Source organism: Xenopus laevis, chromosome 1L (assembly GCF_017654675.1).
Source record: "Xenopus laevis strain J_2021 chromosome 1L, Xenopus_laevis_v10.1, whole genome shotgun sequence".
In the NCBI taxonomy this organism is placed as follows: domain Eukaryota; kingdom Metazoa; phylum Chordata; class Amphibia; order Anura; family Pipidae; genus Xenopus; species Xenopus laevis.
The window spans coordinates 52,771,819-52,792,398 of record NC_054371.1 but is presented as its reverse complement, the minus strand read 5'-3'; the positions used below and the strand labels follow the sequence as shown (position 1 = coordinate 52,792,398).

Below are 20,580 nucleotides of genomic sequence, written 5' to 3'. Positions count from 1 at the left end.
ACAGTTAGATCCAATATATCTTATAGGGGGCTCCCTTTCCTAGCAGATGTATTAGAGCTCACTCAAAGAACTGATTCCAGTACAAACAAAATTAGCAAAATCACTGCCTTTTGCACAAATTCTGCATGTAGAGAGACATGATTTCTGGTGATTTTAATAGAGTGAGCTCTAATACATCTTCTAGGCAAAAGGAGCTCCCTATAAGATATATTGGATCTAACTGTCAATGATTATCTGACACCCAACCGCTGCATGAAGACAGAATGAAAAGAAACAGATGCTGAGAGAGGGATAGTGAACATAAACTTGATTATTTCATAAACAGTACAGAATTTTTAATTGATTATATTTAGAAAGTTTCTTATTTCAGTATGCTGAAGCTTATATTATACTATAATTTGCGTGATAGTTCCCCTTTAAGTGGCCAACTAGCTGTGCAGAAACATTTCAACCCATTGAGTTTTTGTCTTTTCTTCCCAGGCGCCTCCTTGGTATTATCACAAAAAAAGATATCCTTCGTCACATGGCCCAAATGGCAAATCACGATCCCGAGTCGATCATGTTCAACTGAACAACATCTCCGAGGAAGACAGGGAAGAAAGTGAAGAGGAGGTATCTTTGCTAAAGAACTCAATGCCCTGAGCAGAGGGTAACCTGGATTGTTGAATAAATTCAAAAGGAAGGTGTTTGGCAACATTGTTGCACTCCTTTTCTGCTTTCAGGAGAAACAGAGCCCTTATCTCTGCTACATGTGACAATGATAAAGCCCATGTCCCAGAGGGGAGTGTAATAGCCCGATTGTATGTAGCAGCTGACTGGGCCGTGCACAGGAGTATTTAAGGCTCATCGTTGTTAATGGGGATTACACTGAGTCTGAGCCATCTTTATTTAAGACTTAGTACCCTTTTTATCACCAGAACATAATGTTTCAACCGTCAGTTGTCGTTTATTACACTTTGATTATTTTGTACATTCCTAAACAGGCAGACTCTCTCCTCCCTTCTTCCTACCCACAATTCCTCAGTAAATTCCCAGAGTAGACTTTTAGAACAGTATTGTCTCATATTGAGAGAGACTGTACATTTTCCGAAGCAGCATCAAACACAAGAATATGCTTTGTTGTGCCATATACAGTAGCAGTGAGCTTGTGCCAGATGCAGGGCATAGAAGTCTTTAGTCCAGCAGCTTACAACCATGGCGTGGCTTCAGATCATCCACGTGTGCTCTGTCCAATGATGTGAAGTGGTTTACGCAATTTTATTTTTGTATTGCTGGAACCCCTTGACTCTGCATATGTTTTGCATTTCCCTGAGCCACATCGAAGGCACAATTTGCACAGGAGCCGCAATGAAAATTGTCAAATGTAAAAATGTTCTAATGCTATCCATGGCTGTAATGTAAACGATGGCAGATCCACGTTCTGCAAACTCTCGTCTTGCGAAACTTAAGGAGAATTCTTTTCTCAACAAGGTTTTATATTTCGAATTGAAGAAAAATAATGGGCAACTCATACCTATATGATAGTAGAAACATATTCTAACACTGGACGTAGGTGTTTAATTGTATTCTACTTGAAGTTCAATGAGTCGGGAATTTTCAGGGAAATTGCTAATCCTAACACTAGAACACGATTTAGAATTTGCACTAAAATGGTCATCTCAGAACAGTATGTTACCACTGGATAATGTTGAAACGGCTACGGAAATGAAGATTATGTGTATTTAATCAGTTTATTGTGAATCTGTAATATGATTAAAAAACAAATTTTAAGTGGGTGAAGGTGGCAGCAGTTTTTTTCTCTCCTCTTTGCCACAGAAGAATAGTAAGCGCAGCGGCATTCTGGGTGATTTTTAAATGAACCTCAAGGATGATTATCTGAAAATTGACATTGCTGCTTTTTAAGCGATTTTACTGATGAAACATGGCGTGCAAAAAGTCTGAAATTGCAGTGTGCTGTTGCTATAATAACAATGGCACATATTCTGAGCATTTTGCTGCCTGAGTGTTTAGTAACTATACTTCTGTGCTAGTGGGTGGCATTAAAGGACATGTAAAGCATACATTTTCGTACCATGTATATAAGTTGGGCACATCTCCCCCGCCCAAATGGCATCATTTGTACTGCATACATCCCCTTCATTTGTTGTCAAGTCCTGCTGGGATTGAGCAGTGTAATGGTTACTCTAAGCTCAGGAGAGGGGTTAGGATTTAAAAATAGGATCAGACAGCTAGAGCCGAGTTTCCATGGGAACAAGCAATGCCATCTCTTCATTGGCTGTTAGACTGAGGGTGTTTAATAATCTGAGTTGGGAAGAACTGAGCATGCTCATGAGCCAACAGCCAAAGGAAATTCCAGAGGGAGGGGGCTGAGTTGGTTAGAGGAGTAGAAGGAACCTTAAGTGATTAAGAGGATGCTGCAGCCTTACTATTAACCTTTGAATAACCAGAGTGGCAGGAATACAGAGATTTCAAAGAGGCTCTTCGGTAATTATATTTTTGCGTGGGGGGGTTTACATGTCCTTTAAAAGCAGTCACTTTTTCTCTGTTGCAGGTCAGGTATAGCACGAAAATACAGTTGTCAGTATTTTTGGGTGACAGTTGCAGACCTATGACTGTGCCACATGGGTCCAAGTGATTTCCACTGAGTTGTACAGATAAAGATTCTGGGCATTTTATTACAAACAAGTGACACTACTAAACACTCTGGGGCTCATGTATAAACAATGGGCAGATTTGCACCTGGCCAGTACCCCTAGCAACAAATCAGTAATTTTTTTCCCAGACAGTTGCAGGTTAAAATCAAAACAAAATGTTGTTGTCATGGGTTACTGACAAATGACAACTTCTGTGTTATTGCCCTAATGCATCTTAACATCTGAAATCCAGGGCTATTTTATGAAGAAACATTTGTAATTAGTACAGGTTTAGCTACCAACTCATTTGCTTTGTTTTATTCTCACGCACCATATGCATTGCACAAGAGGAGACTTCCCAGTGGTGATTGTGGTTACAATCATTGGTGAGTGTTTCTATAAAGGCGCAGTATTCAGGCAGAAAAACCAACATATTTGCCAGAGAACCCAATAGATCTTCAGCATATGATCTCAAACCGGCATTACTTTTGAAGATTTCCACATAGAAGAAACAGAAGACCTTGATTGCTAACAACTCAATATATTTCCCTTGGTTTGTTTAATCCCATGGTAACCAAGTTTATTAAATTTGTCTCTGTATAATGCGAGTGTGGAAGTGATTTGCTACTGACAGTTACAAGAGGGCCACGTACTGCTGAGATAGCCATATTATTCATGTCTCTCTTCCCCTACTCGTTCTAAATTAGCTTAGTGGAATATGATTTCCTAAGGCTTCCACGGGTAAAAACAAGAAAGAAATGGGGGCAGCCTAATATCTGGAAGGAAAGAGTAAAGGCAGAAAACCTCAAAGTACTTTCACAATGTATCATTTCAGTGTCCTGCAGCACATATTTATTACATCAAAGCATAACTGTGAAATGAATGGAATTAAGGTAACCTCCACTGTACAAACAGTATATACAACAATAGGTAATAATGGGCAGGCAGCCTTAATTCCTTTTATCAGGGTGATTTTATAATTCTATCCAAAAGACATTTACTGGATTAAACAAACATATTATGTAATCACTTGGAGTCACCCACAACTCTTATTTAATACTGAACTTTGTTTGATTCATACTAATATAAAAGCTACATTTTACATACTGATAACTGTAACATTGGAATATGCAGATATTAAAGTCATGTATGATAACGCTTGTATTCGACTTGTCATTCTAAAGAAAGAGATGCTCATGTTGCCTTTGCATGAAACTTGCATGGAATTGTGGGCTGGAGCCTGTGGTGGAGCATCCACCCCAAAACATTGCAGCGCAAGTCTGTAACAGGGTCAATGGTAAAGAACTGAAGCTGCAAAGACAGAACAGGCAGAGGAGCCGGAATACTAGAGAGCTGCAGGCAGAGGAGCCGGAATACTAGAGAGCTGCAGGCAGAGGAGCCGGAATACTAGAGAGCTGCAGGCAGAGGAGCCGGAATACTAGAGAGCTGCAGGCAGAGGAGCCGGAATACTAGAGAGCTCAGGCAGAGGAGCCGGAATACTAGAGAGCTGCAGGCAGAGGAGCCGGAATACTAGAGAGCTCAGGCAGAGGAGCCGGAATACTAGAGAGCTGCAGGCAGAGGAGCCGGAATACTAGAGAGCTGCATGCAGAGGAGCCGGAATACTAGAGAGCTGCATGCAGAGGAGCCGGAATACTAGAGAGCTCAGGCAGAGGAGCCGGAATACTAGAGAGCTGCAGGCAGAGGAGCCGGAATACTAGAGAGCTGCAGGCAGAGGAGCCGGAATACTAGAGAGCTGCAGGCAGAGGAGCCGGAATACTAGAGCTGCAGGCAGAGGAGCCGGAATACTAGAGAGCTGCAGGCAGAGGAGCCGGAATACTAGAGCTGCAGGCAGAGGAGCCGGAATACTAGAGAGCTGCAGGCAGAGGAGCCGGAATACTAGAGAGCTGCAGGCAGAGGAGCCGGAATACTAGAGAGCTGCAGGCAGAGGAGCCGGAATACTAGAGAGCTGCAGGCAGAGGGGAGATCAAACAGATGAAGCCAACTAATTAAATAACAAGGAAAATGTCATAAGACCGCTACAGATAGTCACTGTGTTGCATAATTGAATGGATACCAATAAGAGGAATGCTAGCTGAAGGAGTGTGCAACTTTATATTGCAATACATCTGATTGGTGTCCAGGGAAAAAAATATACTAGTATAGAACATGGGGTTTTCCAGATAAAGTGTCTTTCTTTAATTTGGATCACCAAACCTTAAGTCTACTAAAAAAAAAAAGTAATTTAAACGTGGCCAAACTGTAATACAGCGCTTTCTGGATAACAGGTTTCCAGAAAATGGATCCTGTACTTAGGATTAAAACTCAGAGTGGGAGAATGTGCACAGAGCAAGGCAAGAAACACAGGGGCTCATGTATAAACACTGGACACATGTGCACCTGGGCAGTAACTAATGGCAGTCAATTAAATGTTTCATTTTATTAAACTTACAACACGTCAGGAGAGGAACAAATCATCACACTAATGTGGTCCTCGTCCAATAGCATTTTCTAACTTGACTTATAGATATCTGCCGAATTTTCAGCCAGGTATCCATTGGGAATGCCAGATACTTGATCCAGTATGTTGCCAACCCGATCTGGAGGGGATGTTCACTAAATTAACTTTTGGCATGATGTAAAGGGTCATATTCTCAGGCAATTTGGTTTCATTTTTAATTATTTGGGGTTTTTGAGGTATATAGCTTTTTATTCAGCAGCCAGGCATTGAGTTAGATGAGAGACAGAAAAACAAATAGGAGAATAGAAAGAAGAGTAATAAAAAGTAGCAGTAACAATAAAATTGTAGCCTAACAGGGCATTTGATTTTTAGATATAGGCGTAAGTGAATTCCATCTGAAAGCTGCAAAGAGTCAGAAGTAAAAGGCAAATAATTCAAAGACAATACAAAACAAAGCCCAATTGGAAAAGTTGCTTAGAATTAGTCATTCTACAGCATACATAAGGGCATATTTATCAAGGGTTGAATTTCGAATTGAAAAAAAACAAAATTCGAATTCAAAAAGACCAACCGAAATTAAGTCGAAGTTTGTTTTTTTTTGGTAGAATAGGTCCATATTCGGCCACATTCAAATCGTATGAATCAAAGGAATAGCGGGCCGTATTCGATCGAAGTTTTTCCCAAAAAAAACTTAGATTTTTCAAAGTGCACCAATTGACTCCAAATAGGTTCTAAGAGGTCCCCCATAGGCTAAAACAGCAATTTTTAGATTTTAGCAGGTTTTAGATTGCGAATGGTCAAACTCGAATTTTTAAAGAGACAGAACATGATAAATTTTGATATTCATAGTTAGAACAATGTAATATTATTTGTACTTTTGCACAAGGACATTTATGCAGTTTTATTTTATTTTGTACTACAATATAGACCATCAAAAATAAAAATATTTCCCCTTATATTTTAAACTGGAACCTACAGCCCCTCGAATAGAAGAGTTTCCCAGTAAGGAAAAAGACTAAAAGGCACGCACTCCTGTGACACACCGAATTCATTAAAATTTGTATCTTTATTCCATGGATAAAATCAAAACCGTCCTGATGCATTTTGTATCAAAAGATACGTAGTTGGGTTTCCAGGGGTATCTAGAGACCTATTCGTCTTTTTCCTTGCGTCTCACCCCAAGCTACGGGTTCGGGACGCTGCACCCGGGCCACCTTTCATCATTGGTGAGTGTGATTATTATTTATGCTGAATACAACTATTTTCAGAGAACGCTACACCCATAAGAGAGGGACTTGGGGGCAATGCACCCAGGTCAATTCTAATGCTGGGTGGAGCTTTTGTTTGATTTTTAATTGTAATTGAGCAATTCGCTTTTTTGGATAGAGCCGCCGGTGTTTTTTCTTTCCCAATAAGTATTAGCATAGAGAAGTTTTAGCATATATGGGTACCATAGCAATAATTCTATATAAGAGACTGAGAACCCAAATGTGGTGTTTATCAGACTTAGTCAGGCAATGGAAAGTTAATGATGTCCGACCCCATGCCTTTTCACCACTGCTGCTCGATTTGGCCACTTGCAAACTTTTATTGCCAGACAGTTTTTTTGAACATTTAGGGGCAGATTTATCAAAGTGTGAGATTAGAACTCACCACAGAAAAACGCCCCCACTTTCTTTTCATTTGTATGGGATTTTTAAAAGCATATTTATCAAATATTGATAAATAAGATTCTAAAAATCCCATAGGAATGCATAGAAAGTGAGTGAGTTTTTCTGTGGAGAGTTCTAATCTCACACTTTGATAAATCTGCCCCTTGGAACGCTTTTACTATAGGGACCTTTCCTGGAGGGGACTTTACCCAGGAAAACTATAGATCGATTTTTTCAGAACAATCCAAACTTTTACATTATGCTAGAATTTTGATGCAAGTCCACTTCTGTAATAAGTTATTGGCTTCTTATTGTCAAAAAAAAATCATATTCCATAATAAGCAGATATAGTAGAAACATTTTATTTTATGCATGAATAAAAAATATACCGATTTGGAAAGGCCCATGTCTCCAGAAAACGCCAATACCAAATCTGTATAGTTTTATGGAGACTTCTGATTTGTATAGGTGAAAAACTCCCAGCAGTACACTACATTTCCAAAGCGCTGCTCCAGAAACCGGTTATCTTCTGATTTTTAAGGCCAAACATTCCACTAAAAATTATACATTTAGAAAGAACAGATTCTGACGGATACAAAATAAGTAAATATGACTTTCTATTTCTTACTCAGCCACAACGCTTTCCTAAAGTTACCAGTTTTTATAAAAATGTTCTGACATGTTTGACAAATGGCTTCCAATTTGCAGCATCCTATATCCCACATACTATTAGGTATCAAGATAAATCACCCCAAATATGAAGGCCAGGGGTCCACTGAACAGTTTGATGCCCAATGTGCACAGGTTTACCCAAGTATGTGGCCTCTAGGGGCCCCAAAAGGAAGACACCCCATATGATCCATCATCCTCTGTCATCTCAGCAATTGCAAAAGCAACACATTTACTGCATTTTATGTGGGATAAAGCTCCAAAAATGTGTGCTAACCCCAGAAAGTCATATTTTTGTAAAGCAAACATTCCTCCGAATCCAAAATAGCTAAATATGTCTTTCTACTCCAAAGAACTAAACTGCAAAGCATTGGAGATTTTGATGAAATTTCAGAAAATGACCGATAGGATTACCAATGGAGTTGCATGACACATTGGATAATCCTATCACAGTAACTACACAGAATCTACACCTCTGTGAATTTCTTCAGATGTCACCTCTTTGAAGAGTTACAATGGGCCATTGAGATTGGATTAGTGGAAGATTTTATATGACGAAAACTTCCCACACCAGTCAGTTGAACTGAAGAAGCTGCTCAGATGAGTAGTGAAACGTCTTCATTGATTACTCAGCAAGTCCAGTTGTTTATTTTTTAATTACTTGTATTAGATATACCATAGTCAGACATAGCCGGTCTTCTTAATTACATTAATTACATTCCATGCCTATTATACCTTGGTGTTGCATTCATGGCTAATCTGATGTACAAAATATACACTGCCCATGCAGAGACAGCAGCATTTACGTAAAGGGATCCGGTCATCAGAAAACATGTTTTTTTCAAAATGAATCAGTTAATAGTGCTACTCCAGCAGAATTCTGCACTGAAATCCATTTCTCAAAAGAGCAAACAGATTTTTTTTATATTCAATTTTGAAATCTGACATGGGGCTAGACATTTTGTCTATTTCCCAGCTGCCCCTGGTCATGTGACTTGTGCCTGCACTTTAGGAGAGAAATGCTTTCTGGCAGGCTGCTGTTTTTCCTTCTCAATGTAACTGAATGTGTCTCAGTGGGACATGGGATTTTACTATTGAGTGTTGTTCTTAGATCTTCCAGGCAGCTGTTATCTTGTGTTAGGGAGCTGCTATCTGGTTACCTTCCCATTGTTCTTTTGTTTGGCTGCTAGGGGGGAAAAGGGAGGGGGTGATATCACTCCAACTTGCAGTATAGCAGTAAAGAGTGATTAAAGTTTATCAGAGCACAAGTCACATGACTTGGGGCAGCTGGAACATTCACAATATGTCTATCCCCATGTCAGATTTCAAAATTTAATATAAAAAAAATCTGTTTGCTCTTTTGAGAAATGGATTTAGGTGCAGAATTCTGCTGGGGCAGCACTATTAACTGATTCATTTTGAAAAAAAAAATGTTTTTTCCCATGACAGTATCCCTTTAATATTAGGTTCCTATGTGTCCCTTTTTCCCAGGGACAGGCCATGTTTTAGTCAGGTGGAAACCCACTAAGCCTCACCTGCATGGTTTAGCTTCCTTGACATTTTTAACAGAGGAATTCAACTTAAAGGGACTGTTCATCTTTACATTAAATTTTAGTATGCTGTAGAAAGTAATATTCTGAAACAAACTGAAATTGGCTTTAATTTTCTTTATTTGTAATTTTTTGAGTTATTCAGCAACTCACCGGTTTGTACTTTCTGCAGTCTGGTTGCTTGGATCTAAATTACCCTAGCAACCATGCATTGATATGAATCTGGACTGGAATATGTATAGGAGAGGGTCTGAATAGAAAGAGGAGTAATAAAAAGTAGCCATAAACATAAATTTGTAGCCTTACAGAGCATTTGTTTTTTATATGGGGTCAGTGAACCCCCCATTTGAACGCAGAAAAGAGATGAAAATGGGTAATTAAAAACCTATAAAAAAAATACATAATGAAGACCAATTAAAAAGTTGCTTACAATCCGCCATTCTATAACATACTAAAATTTGACTTAAAGGTGAACCACCCCTTTAAAAGGGGAACTATCGTGAAAATGAAAATTTTAAATAAACTTCAGCATACAAAAATCAGAAACTTTCTAAATACAATTTCTGCATCATTTCTAAAATAATCAACTTAATCTTCACTATCCCCCTCTCAGCATCTGTTTATATCCAATATATCTTATAGGGGGCTCGTTTTGCCTAGATGTATTAGAGCTCACTAGACATCACGTCTCTCTACATGCAGAATTTGTGCAAAAGGCAGTTATTTTGTTAAATTTTGTTTGTTTAGGTACTGGAATCAGTTATTTGAGTGAGTTTTAATATAGGTGCTAGGAAAGGGAGCCCCCTATAAGATATATTGGATCATTCATCTGACACCCAACTGCTGCATGAAGAGAGAATGAAGAGAAACAGATGCCGAGAGAGGGATAGTGAACATAAACTTGATTATTTCAGAAACAATGCAGAATATTTAATTGATTGTATTTAGAAAGTTTATTTTCTTATTTCAGTATGATGAAGCTTATATTGGCATGGAGCAGATCCACTTCTCTCAGCCTGAAAAAAAAAAATGCAGACTGGGAACAGCGGAGCCAACGCTCTGTCTGCCCTTTGCCTTAACATGATTGACCAGTTTTAAATGAATTAAATAGGCTGGTCTCTTATGTGATTTTACTAGAGGTTGAATAGATACTTGCTTTACAAACAAGCAGCATTTACCTCCATATGACCTGCAGGCAATTTGTGCTCACGTTACAGCCACATTTCAGGCAAGAAACACCAGCCATTATTTATTACCAGTTTATTATGAATATTACCATGATTAAACCGAAATTATAAAAATTATTCTAATATTATTTTCAGTTCCATGGGGATTGTTACTCCTTGGACCACATTATCTAATATAAGTTTGACTTCTGTATAACATTTAGCATTCACGTTCGAGGCATCATTTAATCATATTTTTCACATTCTGCTGACTCCTCCAGCAAGGTACCATCCAAAAATACAGAAATAACTCAAGAAACGGTTACATTTTATTACAAAAATTTACTTTATACACAATAACAGGAAACAAATATAAATCACAGAGGACAGAGTGTGGGCACAGCTTGCTATGTTACCAGTTGGTTAATATTCTCTTTCTTTCTGTTTGCCAGGTGAGACTCAATTATTTCAGCAAATAGGTTTCTCTTCAAGAGCTTGTAAGCCAAGGGCAAAAGCTGCCCCGCCACTTTGTGAAAATACTGCAAAGAAGCCAAATAAAGAAATACATGTTAGTAAGTACAAACAAAAACCACTATTCTTTAGGGATGCACCGAATCCACTATTTGGGATTTGACTGAATAACGAACCAAATCCTAATTTGCATATGCAAATTAGGGACAGGAATTGAAAAAGTGGAAGAAAAACTTGTGATGAAAAGTCACGTGATTTCCCTACCCGCCCCTAAGTTACATATGCAAATTAGGATTCAGTCCGGCCAGGCACAAGGATTCGGGATCCTGAATTCAGTGCATCCCTACTATTCCTGTTCACTATTGATACAAAATATAATAGGGATGAGGAAGATGGTCTAAAGGACATATAGGCACATTTTGATGAAGAATAAAGTTCTGCCAAGACCTGAGAAGTATCACTATCACTTTAAAGTAAAGTCTCTGTAACTGTGACCGATTTACTTACATGGGATCCATAACAGAAGAGGTCCATTCCAAGTTCATATCCCATACCATAATCGCATTCATCATTTGCAAACTGAACGTAAGTCATTATCTCTTGGATTGGAGCAAAAGCTTTCATTCTTTTCTCATCATTTGGAGCTTCCACGATGTTCTTGCAAATTTTTTTCAGGTTTCCTAAAATCAGAGGATTTCGTAGATTCAGTAAAATGTACACAGAAACCTTATATTGGGAATCCATCCGCTTCACTGTATATTGGAAAACTGCTTAGGATAAAAGTAGCTTTCTTTCAATAGACCAATATAAAGTGTGCAACTTACCATCTGTCTCTGGAAGCTCCCTATACCCAACATCATTCTTATCCACTGGCACCACAAGACCTGCACCATGGAAGGACTTTGTTACCACCTAAATAAGAAATACAGAGTGGTTTAAGACACTTGCATTATCACTCCCTTTTCTAATGTGCAGACACTGAATGAGTATTCAGATTGTAGATGAAACCAAACATACTTTCTTCTGACGTTGTTTCATTGTGACAGACTTTTGCTCCAATGAGTAACCCAAATTTTCAGCTTCTGCGGTCAGCTTCTCTATCAGATCTTTAATTGCGCCACATTGAATTCTATCTTTAACTTCCTTAAGCTTGTTGGAAGCATATTGCCTGGAGGACAGAATATATATACACATTTAAAGGGCACCATTCATAACAAATCATTTCACTATGTGAAAGTTCAAGAAATCAGATTTTAAAAACAGAATTGTTTGTATAATGTAAATCATCAGCTCACTTTTCCTTCTTCAAGATCTCCCCCATCTTCCACTGCAGTTCTAGCTGAGGCAGGCATCTTGGATTTCACTGGCTCCTCCTACCTATATCTTCCCAGCCAACTGCAGCTCTGAAATCTCACACATGCTCAGTTGAAATTCCTTGCTTGCTTATCAACCCTTCTAAGCTATTTTCAAATCAGCCAAACCTGTGTGTTAGCTGCTGTTCAGTAGTGCTGCCACCTGCTGGAAGTTAGTGTGTGCCCTTCATTTAGATTATAACATCACCAGCCGGGGACAAGATAGGGAAATTTTGTGATCCTTCTAGTGGAGGCGTTCTGAGCATGCTCCTGAAATTTGCATGTTATAGTCTCTGTTATACACAAAGATGGAGTGCTCATCTCAGGCAATATATCCTTTCGGATCAGGTGCTTCTAGCAGTATTCGATCACACCTGCCACGGATCAAACAATCAATTGTAGAAATCCAATATACTGCAGCACACTGTAATTTGTGTAAAATTCAGAAGTGTACTTTATTGGCTCAATAAAGTACACTTCTGAATTTTACACAAATTACAGTGTGCTGCAGTATATTGGATTTCTACAATAGTCTCTGTTATAGTCACAGTATGGACTCCCTCAGTGAAAGAACCCATTTGACAAAGTAAGGGATTTTTTTAAAACCTGCATATTTTTTTTTCAAAAAACTATATAACTAGTTTGATAACGTGTTTCGGCTCTACTAGTCAGATTGTTAACATGTTTTTGGGAGCATCACCAGTTGCAAAAGCTGTGTGTCATTAAATATTGCTGTAAAAAAAAAAACAGCTACACGGGTCACTTGTGACTGACAGCAGCAGTTTGGAGAGCATCTGAGCACTGCGAATGAATGGCCTCTTTATTTACCAAAGTTGAACAAACCATTGAACCAGTTTAAACAAGGTCATTTTACTCTAAGAATGTAAAAAACTTGTTACTCATATTTCATGGTTTTACAGAAGGACATTGGGGCTGATTCTGTGCTCAGCAATATGAAAGAAACTTACTTGACCGCAGAAAATACATTATCTCCAAGCTGAGTAATTAGACATCCTTTTGAGGCTTCATTGGCTCCAACAAAGACAGGGAAGTCTTCAGGAGAGTCCCTGAATAAAGGGAAAGAAAATAAGCATTTGGATAGCTGATTAGTAGTACGAATGGTGAAGATTTTGTAGTTAAAGTTAGCCAATGTCTATAATAAATTAAAGTATAACTCCACCCAAAGTGTTTTTTTTTGTGAGAATGCAATGCTAGGTCACTAATCTAGTCATTTTAAGAACTCACATACTGAAGGGGATCTGGTCTAAGGGGTAGATATATTAAAACGTGAGTTTAGAGCTTAATACATAAAACCCAACACCAATTCTAATCATTCCTATGGATTTTTAGAAGTGTGTTTATCAAACGGTGAATTCTAACTTTCACTCATTGATGAAGACAATTCTAAAAACACCATAGGAATTAAATTCAAAATTTTAAATCTGCCACTAAGCGTATGCATTAATTGTAGATAAAGTTGTCTGAACAATAAATTGCTTTTAGTTAGCAGTGCATAATAACACAAAAAGAGCTTGCTGGGAGTCAGATATTGGCTAGGACATACTGTACTTGCGTGACATCACACTGAATACAGTAAGCGACTGTTGATATACCTTTAGCTAAATACAGGAGATTTTTTTTAGATATTGGTTTAATGCGAGTAAACACCTGCTTACCTGTAATACCCCATATGGAACTGGGTTTTGCTATCCCCTACAAGGATGGTCTGAAATTCAGGTGGATCATAAAAGAACCTCCAGTGCAAATTGTAGTTAATCACCGATTCCTTTTTGGTTATCTTGTGTTTGCCGGAAAGTATATCATATGGGCCAACAAGCTGCAATCCAAGGCTTGACTGCAGAACATCTAAAAACAGCAACAAATCTCTTCATTACTGATACATAGGAAGAAGATAACAAGGATAATACACAAACAGCACCACCCTAACAAACAATATCAGCTATCTTACATATACTGTGCACATGATTTTACGCATTTGGGTCTGCACATCCAAGTTCAAAATACTTGCTATAGCCTTTGATTGTGTAATTGTATAATTGATTTATTTCCTGGTATTTACAGAGCTCAGAATCATTTCTGCAGTGCTTTACAGACACTATACAATACATCATCACATTAGTCACTGCCCCCATGCAACTTACAATCTAAGGAAGGTCCCAAAAACATTCACACAGCAGCAAGTTAACCTGCCTGTATGTTTTTTAGAGTGTGGGAAAAACGTGGATTACCTGGAGGAAACCCAAGCAGGCACAGGATGAATATACAAACTCCTTGCAGGTAATGCCCACACTGGAATAGAACTCAGGACCCCAGTACTGCAAGGCAAAAGTGAGCTGCCATAACTGTATAGCTTGACTAACTTATATAACACTGTTTTTCTGTGTAGAGGCTTAGTCTTTCTAATGATTTCTATATATGGTTTATTTTCGGTGTCTCAGCACAAGCTGTTCTCTCATCAAGTCTAATGGCACGTGTACCATCTGATCAGCTGCCTGACATTGACTTGAATGATCATCACTTGGATTGATTTTTGTCTGGCCCTTAATAAAAAAAAATACTCATTTGAGCAGTTTTGGATGAAAGCTACTTGTCAGGCAGTTGACAATCAATTTAATGTTAGACAGCAGATATAATAACTTGCATTTCTCCATTGGAAAACCATTGCATGTCATGAACCTAATAGACCAAGAACTTCAGAGACAGCAGAGATGTCAGAATATTTAAATTCAAAGACTACAATCAAATGTTTTCCTCAAACTGACACATAGCAGTCTGCCTTCATAGACCAATTCATTGACCTGTTCTGCTGATCCTCCCAAGCTCCACCCGCAAGCCCTGCACATTTGCAATTCTCATTTTCACTTCTCTTGGGGCCCTCTCTGCAAAGGAAACCCTTACTGGAGTACGGGCCGTATCTGCGTGTGTTTATAAATGTGCTTTAAGTATAAAACTGGAGAAGTCAGAGGAATATAATTTACCACTGGGTGCTTCTTTGTCAATATCTGCACAGAAAGACCAAAACTGGTAGAAATCCTCAGGCATGGTGAGACGATACAGAGTCTCTACCTCTTGTCGCACATCCTTTGGTGTCTCTGACCTCCCTGAGTGCCTCTTTTTGGCATCCTTTTGTGCTTCTTCATACTGTAAAGGGGAACATATTAAACATCTATGTCAAGAATTTTAGTTACTCAACTGAAATCCTGCAAAATGACTTCATAGTGTTCTTGGACAGTGACATTCTAGAATTTTCTCTAGGCATTTATACTTTATTTCACATGAACATGGGTTGGATTTGATTACATTGACATCATGCAGAGCTCTAAAGAGAGAATGGCAAGGCCATAAAATATCTGGAAGGGCCATGTATCGCCTGCAAACCTCTAGTCTTGTTATAGCAGATAAGCTGGAAGGGATAAGTGATTGATATGTGGAAGTGTGCAAATACTGAGCTTAATCTGTAACCTGATATTTTAAGTCTAAAGGTGGCCATAAAGATTGACGGCACTCCGGTCAAACAGAAAGCAGGTGTATTGTATACTTCGGCAAGGATCTTATGCCTTTACATCTAGGCGCAAGATCCTTGCAGGAGTATGCAATAAACCTGCTTTCTGTTTGACCGAAGTGCTGTCCATCTTTTCGGCTTTTGATGCGGATTTGAGCAGTGGGGACGCTGCAGACTGAGCTCCCGACAAGGAGTAAAAGGAACAGCTTATGGGAAGGTGAGCTTGAAGTGGTCCTTTTGGGTTCAGTAAAGGTGGCCATACGCAGGGAGATCCACTCGTTTGGCGGTGTCGTCAAATGAGCAGATCTCTCCCTAGGCCCACATTGAAGTGGCCCATCTTGGGCCCTAGGTAGGGTTGCCATCTGGCCGGTATTTTATCGTCCTGGCCAGTAACAATGGTTGATCCCAATGTTATTAAAAGGGAAAAAAGATAAATATATAGGAAGGCCTACGAAAACGACGAAAAGATGTGGCCGTGATCCAACAGAATTTTGCAACCTGCCCGATCTGCATCTGGCCGACTTTCGCCCAGATATAGATAAGGAAAGCCCGTCGGGGGGCTCTACACACGGCCGATAAGTTGCCGACTTGGTTTGTACGGGGGCCTTAAGAATAAACCCCAGGATAGATCTCAAGTCATATTATAGGAGATGCTAACACCCTCCCCAAAATGAATTGATATAACCTTAGTCAGGGTGATTTTCTGAGCACATTTGCAATTGAAATATTTTTTCTATTTTACAAGATATTAGCAGCTTCAGTCACTTATAGCAGCCTTAGCTCAACTGCTCTTTTTGTACGGCTCAGTGTCAGTGACTCCCTGCGTTCCCTCATACACACACTGAGAATGTAAGTTCTGTGGGGCAGGGATTCCTTCCTACTTTGTCTCTTACCACTCTGTATGTTTATATTCGCTTGCCGCCAATTGCTTGTGTCTGTTTTTGAGCACTATGTAGTTGGTGTATAGTCAATAAGTCATATGCAAAGTGCTGCGCGACCAGGGACGCCTCTCGCCTGAGCCTCTCACAGAAAGACTGTACATATTATACATTCACCCTGCTTCTGTGGTTCCACAAGTCCCAGCATGTTCTACTATCCACAGATACTATCCACATTCAATAAAAATACCACTCTCCTCTACCCTTTGCCCTGGATGAAGCACAGCCGATAGCTCATCACACAACATGCTGCACGGATCTTTCCCCTTGTGGGACAAGCCAGGGCTTATACGACAAAGCTGCTTTTCCTACAGCGAACCAGGCATTTACCCCGAGCTCTCACCTGCTGATCAGCCGGCTTTTTCCTTTTCCCGCCACCCGCCATGACAGGTTGCCTGCCTCTTCCGCGCACTCGTAGTGACGTCATCACCCAGTTCCCTTCGTCTTCCGCTTCGGACAGTTCTGTGAGAAGGTCGCGGCTAGTTCGTCTTATCCACTGAATGAACCTGGATCACAAGACGGTCACGTGACCAAATCATGTGACCGCCCTGTGAAACATAAACTGCAGTTGACTGGGGGATTCGCTGTTTCACTGGAGGCTGCGGGTGGGGATTCACAGTCTGTGCCTCTGGATTGTAAATCTGATTCTATGATGTCATTAACAGGTTGTGATGCAATCATGCAGATTCCTTGAATAAAGTCTGCACTAACCAAGCTTTCTGTAATTGGAATATTCTAACTAAGGGGTGGTTCAGTGGGACATGGGTTTTTACTATTGAGTGTTGTTCTTAGATCTACCAGGCAGATGTTATCTTGTGTTAGGGAGCTGCTATCTGGTTACCTTCCCATTGTTCTTTTGTTTGACATATTGTCTTTTTCCCAGGTGCCCCCAGTCATGTGACTCAAACAGTCATAAGCTCTGATAAACTTCACTCTTTACTGCAACACTGCAAGTTGAAGCGATATCATCCCCTCCTCCCCTTCCCTCCCCAGCAGCTAGGGTTGCCACCAGGCCGGTATTTTACCGGCCTAGCCGGTAAAACACCTGCCAAGGCTGGGCCCGGTATTACAAATTTACCGGCAATGTAGTTGCTGGTAAATTTGTTATACCCTTAACAAAAGCCCTTGGCCCTTCGCTGGAAACTTAAGGTGGCCATAGACGTCCCCATCTCCAGACCTGCCACTAACCATTCCGATCAAATAAAGTAGTAAAATAACAGATCAGACGATGTTCTGCCCCTGACAGCAATCCCACAAAAGATTATGTCCGACAAAAGCTGGTGACAGTCTCCCACTGAAAATCGTACGATCGGCAATACATGCAGAGATATTATCGGCAGCCGACAGAAATTTTCTAACCTGTCCGATCAACTGAACTACCGATCACCATGGCACGAAAAATGTCGGGACACTCCGCACATAGTATTCGTATGATTATATCTGTATGTCTATGCCCAGCTTTACCCAGCCCCCTTTTGTGTCATGGCCCACCACCAGCCGGTAAAAAATTTCTGAAAATGTGGCAACTCTACCAGCAGCCCATCAGACCATCAGCAGCCTATCAACTAAACAATGGGCAGCTAACCAGATAGCAGCTATCTGACACCTCTGCTGAAGGATTTGTTTGCATTACTAAAATTGCTCCCTAGTCCCACCTAGTGTTAGACATGAGAATAGCACCAAAGCAGAAAAAGCCCTGCTAGGGAGCACTGCAATCATGACACATGTTGTGGTATAACATAATGGGAAGGGGAGAAACACTAGCTGTATCAAACCAGTTCCATCCTAAAGTGTTGGCTCCTTCTCAAAGCTCAGGATCAGGCACAAAGCACTGAGATGACTGCCCCCACACTAATATTACAGCTAAAAACAAATACATTTGTTGTTTCAAGAATAACATTTTTAATGGTAGAGTGAATTATTGGCAATGTAAACAGTAGGGTTGCCACCTTAATGGCTGAGACCGGCGGGGGTGGGTCTGTGATGTCAGTGGGCGTGTCTGTGATGTCAGTGGGTGGACCTGTGACATCAGTGGGTGGGGCTATGATGCAGTGATCATTGATTGGCCGATCACCGTGTCAATCAAGGGAATTCCGCCCGGTTTTCCTTATTTGGAAAACCGGGCAGGAAGTATAGACCCGGGCAGCCCCTCAAAATACCGGGCTGTCTGGGTCAAAACCGGACAGGTGGCAACCCTAGTAAACAGTGTAATTTAGAAATAAAAAGTAAATCATGACAAAATCCCTTTTATGCCTCTTATTCGTAGGGATGTATCAAATACTGGATTCTTTTCAGTATTCAGCCAGGATTCTGCCTTTTTCAGCAGGATTCAGCCGAATCCTCATGCCTGGCCGAACCTAATCCTTAAAATCATGTTACTTTTCATCACAAAACAAGGAAGTAAAAAATGCTTAGTCTCTTTTTCTCTCCCCTCCCTGATTTGCATATTCAAATTAGGGCTCGGTTTGGTGTTACGCCGAATCTTTCATGAAGGATTTGGGGGTTCAGCCAAATCCAAAATAGTGGATTTAGGGCATTCCTACTTATTCATAATTATTTGCCCTCTGTTCTATAACTGCAAATGTACTCTAGTGCTGCCTGAAGGTAAATCAGGGAAAGAGATACTATATAGTCTATAAATATATTCTCAACATATTGACTTTGCATAAATCCTAAAGGCAGCAGCTTGTTTTCCACCCTGCTTAAACAATTGGCATGTTCTTATGTTATAAATAACTCTTGTATCATAGAGGAATGAACCAATCTCAGTAAGTGCTGCCTTTGAGAATGAGGGAAAGGGGATTTACAGTGAGTAAAAAATCCAGTATTTTCCTATTTTATAGCTGCTTTATGAATGCCAGCTTCCAGACTTTCCTTTTAGCTCCATCTTTTTTCTAATTTTTTGAAATACTGTCTTGTTTTTTACATTGTACTGCCAAGAATGAAAGAGCTACTAATTGAAGGACAAGAAAAGCAGTAAAGCAAATATACGTTATGCACATTCATGAAATCAAGGCCATGAATACCATTCAGCCTTGTCAGTGAGGGGAGTAAAACTGTTTATGTGCAAAAACACTGCAGGCAGAGGGAAATCAGGTCAGAGAAAAAATATGGTACTCACATTAGTGAAAGACCTAATAAATTTGTACCTCTCAGGACTTTGGTACGGCAGATCTGAGATGTTTGACTTTTTTCAATCCTCTGGGTGTAATAAATCTTTTTCCACTAAAAATTCAGGTTTTATAGTAAAAAAAAATATAGCTAAAATTTTTTCAGTTTTTGGAATTCATACTTTAATAAATAACCCCCCACAGTGGGCTACATTCCTCGTACTAACTTCTCCTGCTAAAGCCTGGCTCCACCGCAGGCTCTCCAGCACCACCACCCTCTCCAAGTATGAGATTTCGCATATAGTGACCCCCCATTTAAAGAATAGGAAAAACATACACCCTTACTACGGAACTGCAAGGACATATATATATGGTCACTGGTTGAAGCAAAGGTGAGCAAAACCTTTACCCTTGTACATAATTTTTGTGAGGAATGATTCGGCTCCATGCAAATCAGGGAAAAAAGAATAAACCTTTACAACAAACCAAGACTCCTTTCAGCAAGTGTTAATTGCATTTAGACACACACATACTGGGAGTATTCATGTTGAGAGGTGCTGTTCTTTAATGGTGGTAGTGTAGAAAAAAGGATTAAAGGATAAGTAAAACACTTCTCAGTTTACCTTCTGAAAGTTTATCTCTCTATACAGTGAGAAGAATGGACCAGCAGGTGGCGATGTTGTTATAAAATTGATTAATAAAATCTTAAATTGCTCTGAAATGGAAAATAATAAATACTTCATGTAAGTTGCAAAAGTGCTTATAGAAGCACCCTAAGGAATTTTACATCAAGGTTTACTTTTCCTTAAAGGGGTTGTTTACCTTTGAGTTAACTTTTAGTATGATGTAGATTGTAGAGAGTGATATACGGAGACAATTTGCAATTGGTTTTCATTTTTTATTATTTGTGGGTTTTGAGTTATTTACATTTTTATTCAGAAGCTTTCCAGTTTGCATTTTCAGCAATCTGGTTGCTAGGCTTCAACTTATCCTAGCAACCATGCATTGATCTGAATAAGAGACTGAAATATGAATAGGAGAGGACCTGAATAGAAGGA

At 39.7% G+C, this 20,580-nt stretch overlaps 2 protein-coding genes across 8 annotated transcripts in view; one reads left to right on the top strand and one right to left on the bottom strand.

Annotated features, from left to right (window-relative positions):
* Positions 1-1,773, top strand: part of clcn3.L (chloride channel, voltage-sensitive 3 L homeolog) — a 58,290-nt gene extending 56,517 nt beyond the window's left edge. For all 7 annotated transcript variants that reach the window (XM_018230846.2, XM_018230850.2, XM_018230868.2 and 4 more), the window contains one exon: positions 481-1,773. In XM_018230846.2, coding sequence (XP_018086335.1) covers positions 481-642 — 162 coding nt within the window. In that variant the 3' untranslated portion in view covers positions 643-1,773. The remainder of the gene's footprint in view (positions 1-480) is intronic.
* Positions 1,774-10,439: 8,666 nt separating this feature from the next.
* hpf1.L (histone PARylation factor 1 L homeolog) lies at positions 10,440-16,933 on the bottom strand. The gene is made up of 8 exons (XM_018230825.2): positions 16,756-16,933; positions 14,951-15,113; positions 13,628-13,817; positions 12,920-13,018; positions 11,617-11,767; positions 11,424-11,511; positions 11,107-11,279; positions 10,440-10,667 (listed from the first exon to the last, which is right to left on the bottom strand). Exons 1-8 carry the CDS (start codon positions 16,837-16,839, stop codon positions 10,536-10,538), a joined length of 1,080 nt encoding a protein of 359 aa, XP_018086314.1. The 5' UTR covers positions 16,840-16,933; the 3' UTR covers positions 10,440-10,535.
* Between the last annotated feature and the right edge of the window lie 3,647 nt (positions 16,934-20,580).

What these genes read in the sequence shown, in the direction of transcription:
- hpf1.L (XM_018230825.2), bottom strand. Translation starts at nt 16,839, where the DNA reads ATGACGTCACTACGAGTGCGCGGAAGAGGCAGGCAACCTGTCATGGCG. An exon ending in TGACAAAGAAGCACCCAGTG is followed by an intron (nt 13,818 to 14,950) that starts GTAAATTATATT and finishes TGCTGTTTTTAG; the next exon opens with ATGTTCTGCAGTCAAGCCTT. An exon ending in TCTTCTGTTATGGATCCCAT is followed by an intron (nt 10,668 to 11,106) that starts GTAAGTAAATCG and finishes GCTTCTTTGCAG; the next exon opens with TATTTTCACAAAGTGGCGGG.